The sequence below is a fragment of the Schistocerca cancellata genome, chromosome 1 (assembly GCF_023864275.1).
Source record: "Schistocerca cancellata isolate TAMUIC-IGC-003103 chromosome 1, iqSchCanc2.1, whole genome shotgun sequence".
Lineage (NCBI taxonomy): Eukaryota > Metazoa > Arthropoda > Insecta > Orthoptera > Acrididae > Schistocerca > Schistocerca cancellata.
The window spans coordinates 381954616-381968645 of NC_064626.1; the positions used below are offsets into that span (position 1 = coordinate 381954616).

Consider the following 14030-nt stretch of genomic DNA (forward strand, 5'->3'; position numbering starts at 1 on the left):
GCAGGATATCGGGGGTGGGAGGAGCATAGGGATGGATTAGTGGAGCTGGTGTGGGTGGCGGAACAGGGCACGATGATAGACAATCAAATCCGTGATGAAGGATGTGGTTCAGTTGCTTCAGTCCAGGGTAGTATTGAGTGACAAAGAGGGGGGGGGGGGAATTCTTTTGTGATTGGTCCTTGGTATGGATGTGAGGCCCAGATGTGTGTGAGGATATGGTACGGGAGATCTGTTTGTGAATTACATCTGGAGGGTATTGTCTGTCTGTCAAGGGGCTTGTGAGGCATTCAGCAGACTGGACGAGGGAGCTCTAATCACTGCAGATCCATCTACCACGGGTGGCGAGACTGCATGGGAGGGATTTTTTTGGTGATTGGTGGATTTGATGTGGACTGAGATGTGGATGGAGCTGTCTGAGGGAAGACTGACATTTAGGAAGGTGGCATAATGGATGGAGGAGGATCAGGTGAAGTATATGGGAGAGAAGGTGTTCAGGTTGTGGAGGAATGAGGGTAAGGTGTCCTGGCCTGGGGTCCAGATAATAAAGATGGCATCAACAAACCTGAACCAGACAGGGGTTTGGGTTTTGGGAAGCTAGGAAAGTTTTCTCTAGGTAGCCATGAAGAGTTCGGTGTAGGAGGGTGTCATGTGGGTGCCTATGGCATGTGCCATGAATTTGTTTGTATACTTTCCCTTCAAAGGTGAAGTACTTATAGCTCAGGATGTAGTTGGTTAGGTGCACGAGGAATGAAGTGGTGGATTGGGAACCTGCAGAGCATTGGAAGAGGTAGTATTGAATTGCGGCAAGGCCTTGGACAATGAGGGATTTTGGTGTAGGAAGGTTGCATCAACAGTGACGATTAGGGCTCTAGGAGGTAAGAATGTTGGGGGTGGTGGAGAGCCGGTGTAGGAAGTGGTTAGTATCTTTAATGTGGGAGGCAAGGATTTGGACAATTGGTTGAAGATGTTGATCAATAAAGGCCAAGATTCTTCCGGTGAGGGCCCTGTAACCAGTCACAATGTGGCATCCATAATAGTTAGGTTTGTAATTTTGGGGAGCATGTAGAAGGTGGATGTGCAGGCTGGTGTTGGGCTGAAGAGGGAGATGCATTCAGGGAAGAGGTTCTGGGAAGGGCCTAAGGATTTGAGCAGAGATGGAGGGTATGTTAGATTTCTGGGATGGGGTCACTTTGGAAGAGCTTGTAGGTGCAGGTGTCTGACAACTGGTGGAGGCCCTCTGCCAGGTTATCAATCCAGTTCATCACAGCAGTGGTGCGATCTTTGTCTGCCGGGAGGATAATCAGGTCAGGATCCACTTTTAGGTTGTGTGGGGCAGTCCTTTCTTCCAATGGGTGGTTACTGTTCTTAGTTAGGAACCTGGGGGTGGATAGTGAGGCCAGGTTGGAAGTTATAAATTCCTGGAAGCTGACCAGCTGATGGTTAGGTGGGAGTATGTGAAGGTCATGGTTGGATGGTGATATGAGTTAGGACAGGCAGGTTGTGATTGGATTGGTTGGAGGTGTCGGTGGCAAAGAAGTGTTTCCACTGTAGGGAGAGGGAGAAAGCGAGCAGGTCCTCCACAAATCCAACATGGTTCAACCTGGGAGTAGGGCTGGGTGTGAGGCCTTTGGATATGAATGAAACTTTTGTGGGGCTGAAGATTTTGGTGGAGAGATTAACAACAGTGTTTTGGGAGTGTTGCGTTCTGGATTTCGTGGAAAGTTGGTATGAGGTTTTGGAGGATGTGGTTGGTTGAAAAGGTCAGCTAGGCAGGACCTGGGTGCTATGAGAAGTTGATGAGGATGAACACTGTGGGTTGTATGGGGATTGGATAGCGGTGCCCCAAGGTGGGAGTAGGATGTCAGCAGGCTGTATAACGTGTGGAGGCAGTGTTTGGAATATTTTGGAATATTCTTCTAGGTGTTGGAGTGACAGGATTTCAGTTTGGATGATGAGGTGTAGGTAGTGAGGATTGCATAGTAACAGTATTTTGCAGAGGGAATGGAGATGGTTCAGGGATGCCTACCTTTCTTTTATGTATGTATTGGCAACACAGCACTTCTGCCTTTCAGTGAGGCATCTCCTTTATTTCTAAATAATCTGTAATTCAATACTTTAGTAATAATTGTTGCTTTTTTGTAATGTCTGATGGTCATTTTCCATTTGGTCCATGAATGTTTGAAAATAGATTAATATTTTGCACTGTGCTGTCAAGATAAAAATGTGAGTCAGGTAGGTATTCATGTCCTGTATTTTTCCTTACTCAGGCAGTGCTCTTCTCATTGTCTTGCAACATCCATTAGGCTGTGATCTTTTCACTGTCTTCATTACATCCTTGTCTTATGAACATATATCTTACAGTTAACAGGAGAACTTTGATGCACTTTAGAAGACATAAGGCAATGTTAAAATGTAGTTTTGATTCACTCTATGTGTCATGTGGACTGGTCATCTGAATAATTCGAATTTTAGTCTGCTTGCAGATGTGACAAGTGAATACGGAATGGTGTTCTTGAATATAAGTGCATTGCATGCAGCACTGTGTTATGTGGTTGTGAGAGTTGTTCAAGATTTTGCTTTGCTTTTCAGGAGAAACAGATATCTTATGGAAATTTGACTCGCCACATATCTTGCATCAGTGGGTTACGACAGCTGATAGTGATCACAAAGAAGGGTATAGTAAATGTGATTTGAACATCAGTGCTGATGGGACAGCTGTCTTCTCAGGTTCTCTCAGTTGTGAAGTTCCAAAAGATGGTCGAATAAAGAAGTCTGGATACTGCAATATGAAATCAGTGCGCCCACAGGTAATAAAATGACATTCTCTAGAATCCTATAAGAAAGAAAATTCACTTGAGAAAACTATAAAATTTTGAGCCAGAATTGTTGGTCAGACTTAATTTCAGGGGCTAAAAGATTTAGTTCTACCGTTAGAGGCATATAAAAGTACACAACAGTATCGTAACTCTTGAAACTATTAGTACCCTCCATGGGGAAGAGAGGGGGATAGCTTGGAGAAGGTTAAAAAGGAAGACCAGGTCATTTTAGACCCCAAGATGAATGGGGACACCTGTTTCTTTACGTTCAACAAACATCCCCCCCCCCCCCCCCCCCCCCCAACTTGAAGAGAACTAATAGTTCTGAAAACTGGAATACTGTCATCTAGTTATATGTGTTTATGGACAGTATTAATTTTATCCTTTGTTAAAGGTAAGTACTGTTCAAAAATCTCACACTTATTTCCATATTAGGTGTCATTTGATTATGGCACATCCTTGAGTATGATTCTGAAGAATATCATCTCAAGTGTATGTGAAGAATGCTTTAATTCTGCTCATTTGAAACCAATGTATGTTTATATACCAACTGAAATTTTGTGTGATGATTGTAACATTTCTTTGGATGAAATATTGATTAAATATCAACATTTGTGGATATTGTACTGAACAGTAATCAGATTCTTATAGCAAATTGACCAAAAAACACCCAGGGAGCAATCTGATTCTGCCATTCATATTTCAGTTTGTTGTTGTTATCTATCTGTAGATTAATTTTGTGCAGCTCTCCAAGCTAGTCTATTATGTGCAAGCCTCTTCATCTCTGCATAATTGCTGCAGCCTATATCTATTTGAACCTGCTTACTTTAGTCAAGCCTTGGTCTTCCTCTGCAATTCCCCACACTTGCTTCCGTTACCAAACCAACTGTTCCTTGATGGCTCAGAATGTGACATATCAATTGATCGCTTTTTTTAGTTAAGTAGTAACATAAATTTATTTTATTTATAACTCAGTTCATTATCTCCTAATTGGTGAGTCAATCTATCCATCCTAATCTTCAGCACTCTTCTATAGCACCACATGTCAAAAGGTTACATTCGCTACTTTCTGAACTGCTTATTGTCCACGTTTCAATTCTGTACAAGGCTGTGCTCTAGACATTCGTTGTTAACAAATTTCTATTTTTCTGAAATGCTTTTCTCATTATTGTCATCCACATATTATATCCTTTCAACATCAGTCATCATCCATTATCTTTCTGCCCAAATAGCATAACTCATCTGCTAGTTTCAGTGTCTCGTCCCCTAATCTAATTCATGCGGCATTTAATTCAGCTACATTTTATTACTCTTGTTTTACTTCTGATAATTATTCATCTCATAATCTCTTTTTCAAGACACTACCTGTTCCATTCAATGATCTTAGAGTTCCTTTGCTGTCTATAATAGAATTACATTGTCATTGGCAAGTCTCAGAAGTTTTATTTTCCTTCTGCTTGTGCTTTAATCCCTTCCAGACTTCTTGTTGGTTTACTTTATTTCTTGCTGAATGTACAGATTGAACAACATCGGGGATGATCTACAACACTGTCTCACTCCCTTCTCAGCCACTGCTTCCCTTTCATTCTCTTTCCCTCTAATCACTGCACTCTAGATTTGGTAGAAGTTGTAGATAACCTATTGCTCTATGTATTTTACCTTTGCTACCTTCAGAATTTCAAAGAACGTATTTCAGTCAACAATGTCAAAATCTTTCCCTAACTCTACAAATGCTATAAGAATATGTTTGTTTTTCCTTAACCTATCTTCTAAGATAAGTCGTAGGGTGAGTATCGCCTCCTAACTACTTGCATTTCTTCGAATGTAAACTCATTTTCCCCAAATTTGGCTCCATTCAGTTTTCCATTCTTCTGTAAATAGTTCGTGTCAGTATCGTGCAACCATGACATTCTTCTTGAAGTCTGATGCTCTTTCATGTCTCTCATATACTTACATACCAGGTGGAATAGATGTTTTTTAATTTTTTTTATTTAGGTCTTTCAGTGTTCTGTCAGATTCTTCCTACAGTATCTATATCTTCTATTATCTGATCTACTTCCTTTTCCCTTTCTGTAATGTCGACTTACAAATTTGTTTCCTTTATGTAGCTCTTCTGTATATTCTTTCCATCTTCCTGCCTTCCCTTCTTTACTTAGAGTACTAGCTTGCCACCTTCTCTTTAATTACCAGTAGGTTGCATCTATCTTTGCCATACTCATGCCTGCTATAGTAGTGTTGGATTTCTCATCTAGTCAATTCTGATTTGCCATTTTGTTTTCCTATCAACTCTTATTTAGACTTCTGGATTCTAAAATTCTACCCTTAAATGTGTGAGAGGTGGGAAGCATTTTAATTGCCACTGACACTGAGTGAGAATAAAATATACAGTTTCTATAGTTCTATCTATAATAGGACAGTTGTAATAGTGAATTCACAGTCATACCATCAGAGCAACTTAATAGTTTGGGCCTCCATCATTCACAAGTACAAAGATGAGTGAAAACTAGAAAAGTTAAGGAAAGTTCACATAATAACTTAGCTGCTCCATATGATGAGATACTCGACTTTGATATCCTCGGAGATTGTTACTTCAGAAAGTCCCAGCAGTCAGAGTTGCTGATGTACTAATTTTTAACTAAAACACAGAGTATACCACGTTTCTTGTCTTATATTGTGACCAATTAGCATGTACATTGGTGGAATATACATTTCTTGTCTGACAACCTCCAAAAGAGTCTCGCACAAACAGCTTCCGAAAGACAATAAGCCCGCAGGGGTTCAGCATTTGTTTGCTGAGTATGGGCTTGGAAACCTTGGGGTTCCTGAGCTGGGGACTGGTAAGCGCTGCCAATCTCCTGTTACCGTAAGCTCTGGTCATGCTTCAACAACCACTGTATGGTGTGACAGTGGAATGTTGTGTGTCGCAGGGAATGGGGATCTTGGTTTGACTTCCCGGATAGCGAGGATGGTAAAAACCTCTATAAAAACCTCTCAGTCTCAAGGTGTCCCCCCCCTGCGGGTTCGGGGGTTAGAATAGGCCCGCGGTATTCCTGCCTGTCGTAAGAGGCGACTAAAAGGAGTCTCAAATGTTTCGGCCTTATGTGATGGTCCCCTCTCGGGTTTGACCTCCATCTTTCTAAATTATTCCGAAGAGCGAGCCAATTGGGGAAGGGCGCCTTACGTGGTGCACTGTATCCGTCGTGCATTGAGACCTTTAGCCGGCTTTTTCGTCGTTGCAATGGTGTCCCGCTCGTTTTCCATCTCTTGGGCGAGGATACGTCCCTGGGTGCGATTCCCACGCTGCACTCTGCAGTGTTTCTTTTAACTGCGACGACGACCTTGGACAGTTTTGCACCTAAGATCCAGCACGGTAGCCAGTCCGTTGTGGTGGGGCCGCCATGTACCCTCTTGGTTGTAGCCCCCTGACAACACAGGGATCGCTCTACTGATGCCTGCACCGTTAACTCCCCACGTATGCCAAGGGGTAGATGCCCGTCTCCCTGGGGCATCAGGACTCCCGGCAATGGACATCCTGCCAGGTGGCTATTGCTGCGGCTGGGTGGCGCCCGTGGGGAGGGCCCTTGGTCGGAGTAGGTGGCATCAGGGCGGATGACCCGCAATGAAGCGTGGTACATCATCTCTTGCTGGCGGCCAGCCGCCAGCAGTCTCTAAGCGTTCTCGGGCTCAATTTAATGCTGAAAAATACAATCCGAAAACGTTCCCCTCTCTGGCCACACCGTGGGAGGAGCGTAAGTCTCAGGATGGAGGTAATAGTTATTCGCCCCGATTCTTAGTTTGTACGAGAGCTGATGAGGAGTCTTTTCTCTCCACAAAGCCTCAGTTCTTCGTCGAGCATTTAGAGAACAAGTTTGGGGAGGTGGAGGGCTTGTCAAAAATGCGCTCTGGATCGGTCCTGATCCAAACGGCATCCTCTGCCCAGTCACGACGGTTGCTTGCTTGTGACAAGTTGGGGGATGTTGCTGTTACGATCACGCCGCATAAGAGTTTAAATATGGTTCAGGGAGTTATTTACCATAAGGACCTTCTTTTGCAGTCTGATGACGAGCTGCGCGCCAACTTAGAGCGCAGGGGTGTACATTTCGTCCGGCGCGTTCATCGGGGTCCGAAGGAAAATCAGATAGCTACCGGTGCCTTCATCTTGGCCTTCGAGGGTGATACGTTACCGGAAAAGGTCAAGGTGATGGTCTACCGATGTGACGTCAGGCCCTATATTCCTCCCCTGATGCGGTGCTTCAAGTGCTGGAAGTTCGGCCATATGTCTTCCCGCTGCACTTCCAGCCTCACATGTCGAGATTGCGGACGCCCGTCTCATCCCGATACTCCATGTGCCCCGCCTCCCATCTGTGTCAACTGCGGGGAGCACCATTCACCTTGCTTGCCTGACTGCAAAGTCTTTCAGAAAGAGCGCAAAATCATGGAATATAAGACCCTGGACCGGCTGACCTATACTGAGGCCAAAAGGAAATATGACAGACTCCATCCTGTGAGAATGACATCTTCTTATGCAGCTGCTACGACAACTGTGCTAGCCCCATCAGTTTCGAGACTTCCAGCCAGCTCGATAAGCAGTAAGACTCCTCCTGCCCCCTTGCCCGTGGGGGGCTCTACCCAACCGGTTGCTCCTGCACCACCTACCTCAGGAGCAACCTCCTCCCACCCGTCGGGGACGTCCGTCCCCGCTTCTCAGCCAGAGAAGCGTCTAACTTCTTCAGCTACTCTCGCCCGTAAGAGTTCCCTTGGGACCCTCCCTTCCCAGGGTTCCACCAGCGGGAAGGATGACGGCCGCCAGTGGCATAAGTCCTCACCAGCGGCCGGGCGTAGGGCTTCACGATCCTCCTCTGTCCCGGAGACTGAATCGGTGAAGCCTTCCCAGCCGGTGCAACCCAAGGTTCAGCGAGAGAAGTCCAAGAGAAAGACCTCTAAGGCCAAAGAACTTGCGGTGGCACCAACCCCACCGCACCTTTCGCGCTCAGCGTCTGGGGATGAAGTCGAGATTCTAGCGTCCGCTGAGGACCTTGATCTCGCTGGTCCCTCAGACGCCATGGATGCCTCTCGTACGGGTACTGAATCGGTGGCAGTGATTGAACAAGCGGCGTAAATTGCCTTCCCAGTCCTTTCACGCCTTTCTCAGCCATGGACAATATCATCCTCCAGTGGAACTGCGGCGGTTTTTTCTACCATCTAGCTGAGCTCCAACAACTTATCAGCCTTCACCCTTTCTTCTGCATTGCTCTTCAGGAAACTTGGTTTCCAGCAATGCGAACCCCCGTCCTCCGTGGCTATCAGGGTGATTATAAGAACCGGGCAGCATATGAAAGGGTGTCGGGTGGCGTCTGCCTCTATGTCCTTCACACTCTGCACAGCGAGTCTGTCCCTCTCCAAACACCTTTAGAGGCTGTCGCTGTTCGGGTGTGGACGCCAAAGGCTGTTACCGTCTGCAGTCTTTACCTTCCACCGGATGGTGATGTCTCGCAGCATGTCCTGGCTGCGCTGATAGCCCAATTGCCGCCACCTTTCTTGCTATTGGGCGACTTCAACGCCCATAACCCTCTGTGGGGTGGGTCAGTGGCAACAGGTCGAGGCGTCATCGTTGAGCATTTATTGTCGCAGCTCGATCTCTCGATTTTAAATGATGGTGCCTTCACACACTTCAGTGTGGTGCATGGCACATACTCCGCCATTGACCTTTCAATCTGTAGCCCTAGCCTCTTACCGTCTGTCCAATGGAGTGTGCATGACGACCTGTGTGGTAGTGACCACTTTCCGATCTTTCTGTCACTACCACAGCGTCACTCTTCTGGGCGCCCTAGCAGATGGGCTATGAATAAGGCTGACTGGGACTTGTTCTCCTCCACTGCCGCTCTTGAGTCTCTCTCTAATGACGACATTGATGCGGTGGTTCAATCGGTCACCACCGGCATCGTTACTGCCGCCGAATCTGCCATTCCCCGATCTTCTGGGTCCCTTCGGCGGAAGGCTGTGCCTTGGTGGTCGCCTGAGATCGCTGAAGCGATTAAAGATCGCCGGCGGGCGCTCCAGCGTCACAAGCGACATCCCTCCTTAGACCACCTTATCGCCTTCAAACGGCTGCGTGCGCGGGCCCGGCTCCTTATCCGCCAAGGCAAGAAGGAGTGCTGGGAGCGGTATGTGTCCACCATTGGCCTCCATGTCACTCCTTCGCAGGTCTGGGCCAAGATTCGACGCGTCTACGGCTATCGGACCCCTGCCAGCGTCCCTGCGCTCTCACTGAATGGAGCAGTTTGTACTGACTCAGACGTCATTGCCAATCGCTTAGCAGAGCATTTTGCTATGAGTTCCGCTTCTGCGAATTACCCCCAGGCCTTCTGCTCCATTAAAGAGCGGATGGAACGTCGGAGCGTTTCGTTTCGCACCAACCACCCAGAATCTTACAATGCTCCATTCAGTGAGTGGGAATTTCGCAGTGCCCTAGCTGCTTGCCCTGATACCGCTCCTGGGCCAGATGGCATCCACTGTCAGATGCTGAAACACCTTTCAGTGGACTGCCAGCGGGGCCTTTTCGATCTTTACAACCGTCTTTGGGTCGAGGGGGTGTTTCCGTCGCAATGGCGGGAAGGCGTTGTCATCCCCGTTTTGAAACCTGGAAAGACCCCTCTGGAGGTGGACAGCTACCGCCCCATTAGCCTCACCAACGTTCTTTGTAAGCTTCTCGAACGGATGGTGAGCCGGCGCTTGAATTGGGTACTGGAGTCTCGGGGCCTTCTGGCTCCGCCTCAGGGTGGGTTCCGGAAAGGCCGCTCCGCCGCCGACAATCTGGTGAGCCTGGAGTCGGCCATCCGTACTGCCTTTGCCCGCCGTCAGCACCTGGTCGCTGTCTTTTTCGACATGCGGAAGGCGTACGATACGACATGGCGTCATCACATCCTTTCTACGCTTCATGGATGGGGTCTTCGGGGTCCTCTGCCGCTTTTTATCCGCAATTTCCTGTCGTATCGTACCTTCCGCGTGCAAGTCGCAGCCTCCTATAGTTCCACCCACGTCCAGGAGAACGGTGTGCCACAGGGTTCTGTTTTAAGTGTCTGCCTGTTTTTAATAGCCATTAACGGGCTCGCTGCGGCCGTGGGAAATTCTGTCTCTGCTTCCCTGTATGCTGATGACTTCTGCCTTTATTACAGCTCTACTGGCATTGCAGCTGTTGAACGTCAGCTACAGGGCGCTATCCGTAAGGCGCAGTCTTGGGCTGTAGCGCATGGGTTTCAGTTTTCGGCAGCCAAGACCCGCGTTTTGCATTTCTGCCGGCGCCGAACAGTCCATCCTGAGCCGCGGCTTTATCTTGCCAACGAACTCCTTGCTGTGGTGGAGACCCACAGGTTTTTGGGGGTGGTTTTCGATGCCCGGTTGACTTGGCTGCCTCATATCCAGCAGCTTAAACAGACGTGTTGGCGGCATCTAAACGCTCTGAGATGCTTGAGCCACACCCGCTGGGGCGCCGACCGCTCTACCCTGTTGCGGCTCTACCAGGCGTTAATCCAGTCCCGTCTGGATTATGGGAGCCTGGCTTATGGCTCAGCATCCCCATCTGCGTTACGGGTGCTGGACCCAATTCTCCACAGCGGGATACGCCTTGCCACTGGTGCTTTCCGCACCAGCCCTGTGGACAGCGTACTAGTGGAGGCAGGTGTACCTCCACTGCGGTTCCGGCGCCAACGTTTGCTGGCCGCTTATGCTGCCCATGTTCTAAGCTTGCCCGGGCATCCAAATTATCGTGTCCTGTTCCCGCAGTCAGTCGTCCATCTGCCAGACCGTCGGCCCCGGTCGGGTTGTCCGATCGCCGTACACGTCAAGGAGCTTCTCTGCGGGCTTGGGTTTTTCCCTGTTCCACCTCCTTTCCGGGCGCCTCTGCGTACACCCCCGTGGTGTGTTCCTCGCCCTTGCCTTCGGCTCGACTTGGCACAGGGCTCGAAGGACTCGGTCCCTCCAGAGGCCTTCCGCCGCCACTTTTATTCCATCCTGGCCACGTATCAGGTCTCTGGAATTGTTTACACCGACGGTTCGATGGTTGCTGGTCGTGTCGGGTATGCGCTAACTCTAGGGGACCATTCCGAACAACGGTCCTTGGCGGCTGGCTGCAGTGTTTACACTGCTGAGCTAGTCGCCATCTTTCGAGCCCTAGAGTATATCCGCTCCTGCTCAGGTGAGTCCTTTGTTATCTGTAGCGATTCCCTGAGCGGTTTACGAGCTCTCGACCAGTGTTTTCCTCGTTCTCGTCTGGTGATGGCTATCCATGAGTCCCTGCATACTCTTGCGCGTTGTGGCCGCTCTGTGGTCTTTGTGTGGACCCCTGGTCATGTCGGTATCCCGGGCAATGAACATGTTGACCGCCTGGCGAAAGAGGCCACGAGTAAACCATCTCTGGATGTTGGCCTCCCAGAGGCTGATTTGCGGGCAGTCCTCCGCCGAAAAGTTTTTGCGCTTTGGGACGCTGAATGGCGCGATCGGATTACACCCAATAAACTCCGTGCCATTAAGGAGACGACGACTGTGTGGCGGTCCTCCATGCGAGCCAACCGCAGGGACTCAGTCGTCCTTTGTTGGCTCCGCATTGGCCACTCCCGGCTAACACACAGTTATTTACTGCGCCGGGAGGACCCTCCTGTATGTCGCTGCGGGGCGGCTTTGACGGTGGCCCACATTCTGTTGGCCTGCCCCCTTTTAGCTGTGGTCAGGCAGACATTTGCGCTGCCTGATATGCTCCCTGCCGTTTTATCTGATGACCCTGTTATGGCTGCCTTAGTTTTACGTTTTATTAGGGCAGGGAGTTTTTATTCTTTAATCTGAGTGTTTCTGTTTTATTTTGTTTTGTGTTGATTCTGACCTTTGGCCTATGATTTTAAACTGATCTTTTAATGTGTTACTAAGTGGTTGGCTTTTCCTTTTTTATTTCTATGGTCGGCCAACCACTGTCACACTCTGTGTGGCTTTAGTTCGTTTTGTCTTGTCTTTGTCTCAGTTTCTCTTGTTCTGTATCGTCTGTGATCTATTCTGTTCCTCGTTTTTATTCTCTGTGGGTGTTCTTTGTATTTGGAAAAAGGGACCGATGACCGTAGCAGTCTGGTCCCTTTCATCCCCCAAACCAACCAACCTCAAGGTGTCCTGCGCACTGATGAGATGCACAGTTGTTGAGGTGGAACAGTCATTAGCGGGCAACTTCTGCGGAACCTGCTGCACTTTGGTTGTATAAGGCTTACTCAGGCATGTGGGACTCTGTCTGAGTGGACCCTTGTTTCCCTAGCTGCTCGTGGGACCGAGACAGAACCCTCTAAATCATCTCCTCCTCCTCCTCCCAGTGGGAAGGGTGTACTGCTTGGGAGTATTCACACCCAAACTTTCTTAACTCTAGCAAGGGTGTGGTCACATGCCATGACATTATGGATATCGACATAGCCGAACTTAAACAGGAATGGGCATTACAGGAGATAGTGGATGCAGAGCAGAGGATGCATAGGAATAATGGAGAAATTGAGAAAACCGCTACCTTCATTGTGACCTTTAATTCTCTGGTGTCGCCGGACCACATCATGGCTGGTGACCTCCGACTTAGGGTTAGGCCTTATGTACCTAACCCTATGTGGTGCTACAAATGCCCGGACTTTGGTCACACAGCACTGAGTTGCCAGGGTGAAGCGACCTGTGGGAAATGTGGAAAGGCAGCTCATGAAGCTGGGATTGACTGTCCACCTCCAGCAGTCTGCGTTAACAGCTCTGGGAGCCACCCAGTCTGGAGCTGAGACTGCCCTGTTTTTGCAAAGTAACGAAAAATTCAGGAACTAAAAGTCACCAAGTAGATCCCCTATGCTGAAGCCAAAAAGGAATATAAGTTGATGAAACCTCCCATATTTATCACTTTTTATGTGTCAATGGTGCAGAGACCTGTTCCTAAGGTCGACACCTTGGCGCAGACATTGTCCAGTGTTCAACCATCCACCACCAGCACCTATGCTTCCATGTGTACATGCCAAGGCAAAATGACTAAGGATAAAGCAATCCAAGCAGCTTACACAGAAAAGACCAGCAACAACTCCGTAATGAGTTTCAAGAGCCAGAGTGCCTCTCAACATCTCATTTCGCCTTCATCCTTGAAGGGACAGGGCGCAGGGAAAGGTTAACGATGTTCGGGTCAAATCTGTCCCAAGTGCTGTCAGATGTCATTCTTTAAAGTCTGACTGACGAGGACATCATGGAGTTAGATGCTTTGGATCCAGGCATCCCCTCCACTCCCTCTCACTCTACAAGTGCTTCACTTGCACGGTGCAAAGATAGTGGTAAATTAAAACCACATTGATGAAATGGCTCCCAGCCTACAGTGGAACTTGTAGGGGTTCAGGATGCATGTGGAGGAACGCCATCTCTTATCTCAGGGTAGACCACTGTGTCTGTGCTCCAGCAGACTCATTTCCATGTCGTACACCCCTGAGCTTCGAGGCTATGTACTCTACAAAAAGGACGACCTGAGTGGATAGAGAGCTAGAGGAAGCATAGGTATTTTTGCCTGTACCGACTTCCACTCCTCGCCTCTCTCACTTACGATGACTTTTCAAGCAGTTGCTGTATCAGTGCACAGGTGTCATCCATTGACAATATTTCTCTTTACTTGCCCCCACATGATGCACTTGATGAAGAGGACTTAACTGACACTATTACACAGCTCCCCCGCTCTTTCATCCTGTGTGGTGACTTTAATGCACCCAATGTGTTTTGGGGCTCCGCAGCTATCTGCCCCAGGGTTAGAGCAATTGAGAGGCTTCTTGTGTCATCATATGCATACTTGCTAAAAGAGGTACAGAGCACTCACTTCTGCACAGCAACTGAGTCGTTTCTCTACCATTGATCTCTCGCTTTGCTCTCAACCTCTTGTTCACACTGCTCAATGGGAAGTGGTTGATGACTTGCACGGAAGTGATCACTTCCCAATCAGGATTCACCTGCCAGATTGGGTGGAACCTGAAAGGAAACCACCGTGGTGGATGCTTGGTATAGCCGACTGGACACTTTATAGCCAGTTGGCCCAGTTCGAATGTCAAGGCATGGGTGGCTCATATTACCAAAATGGTCCTCCATGCCGCTGCAACATCTGTTCCACAATCCTTGGGACAACAAAAGAGGCAATCTGTTCCTTGGTGGAGTGCCGAATGCCATCTGCAGTCAGGACCAGGC

At 48.4% G+C, this 14030-nt stretch overlaps 1 protein-coding gene across 1 annotated transcript in view; it reads left to right on the top strand.

The window, feature by feature from the left end:
- The window catches only part of LOC126175188 (complex I intermediate-associated protein 30, mitochondrial), a 65304-nt gene that overhangs the window by 14549 nt on the left and 36725 nt on the right, over positions 1 to 14030 (top strand). The window contains exon 2 of the mRNA XM_049921785.1: positions 2590 to 2807. Within this exon, the coding sequence (XP_049777742.1) occupies positions 2590 to 2807 (218 nt within the window). The remainder of the gene's footprint in view (positions 1 to 2589; positions 2808 to 14030) is intronic.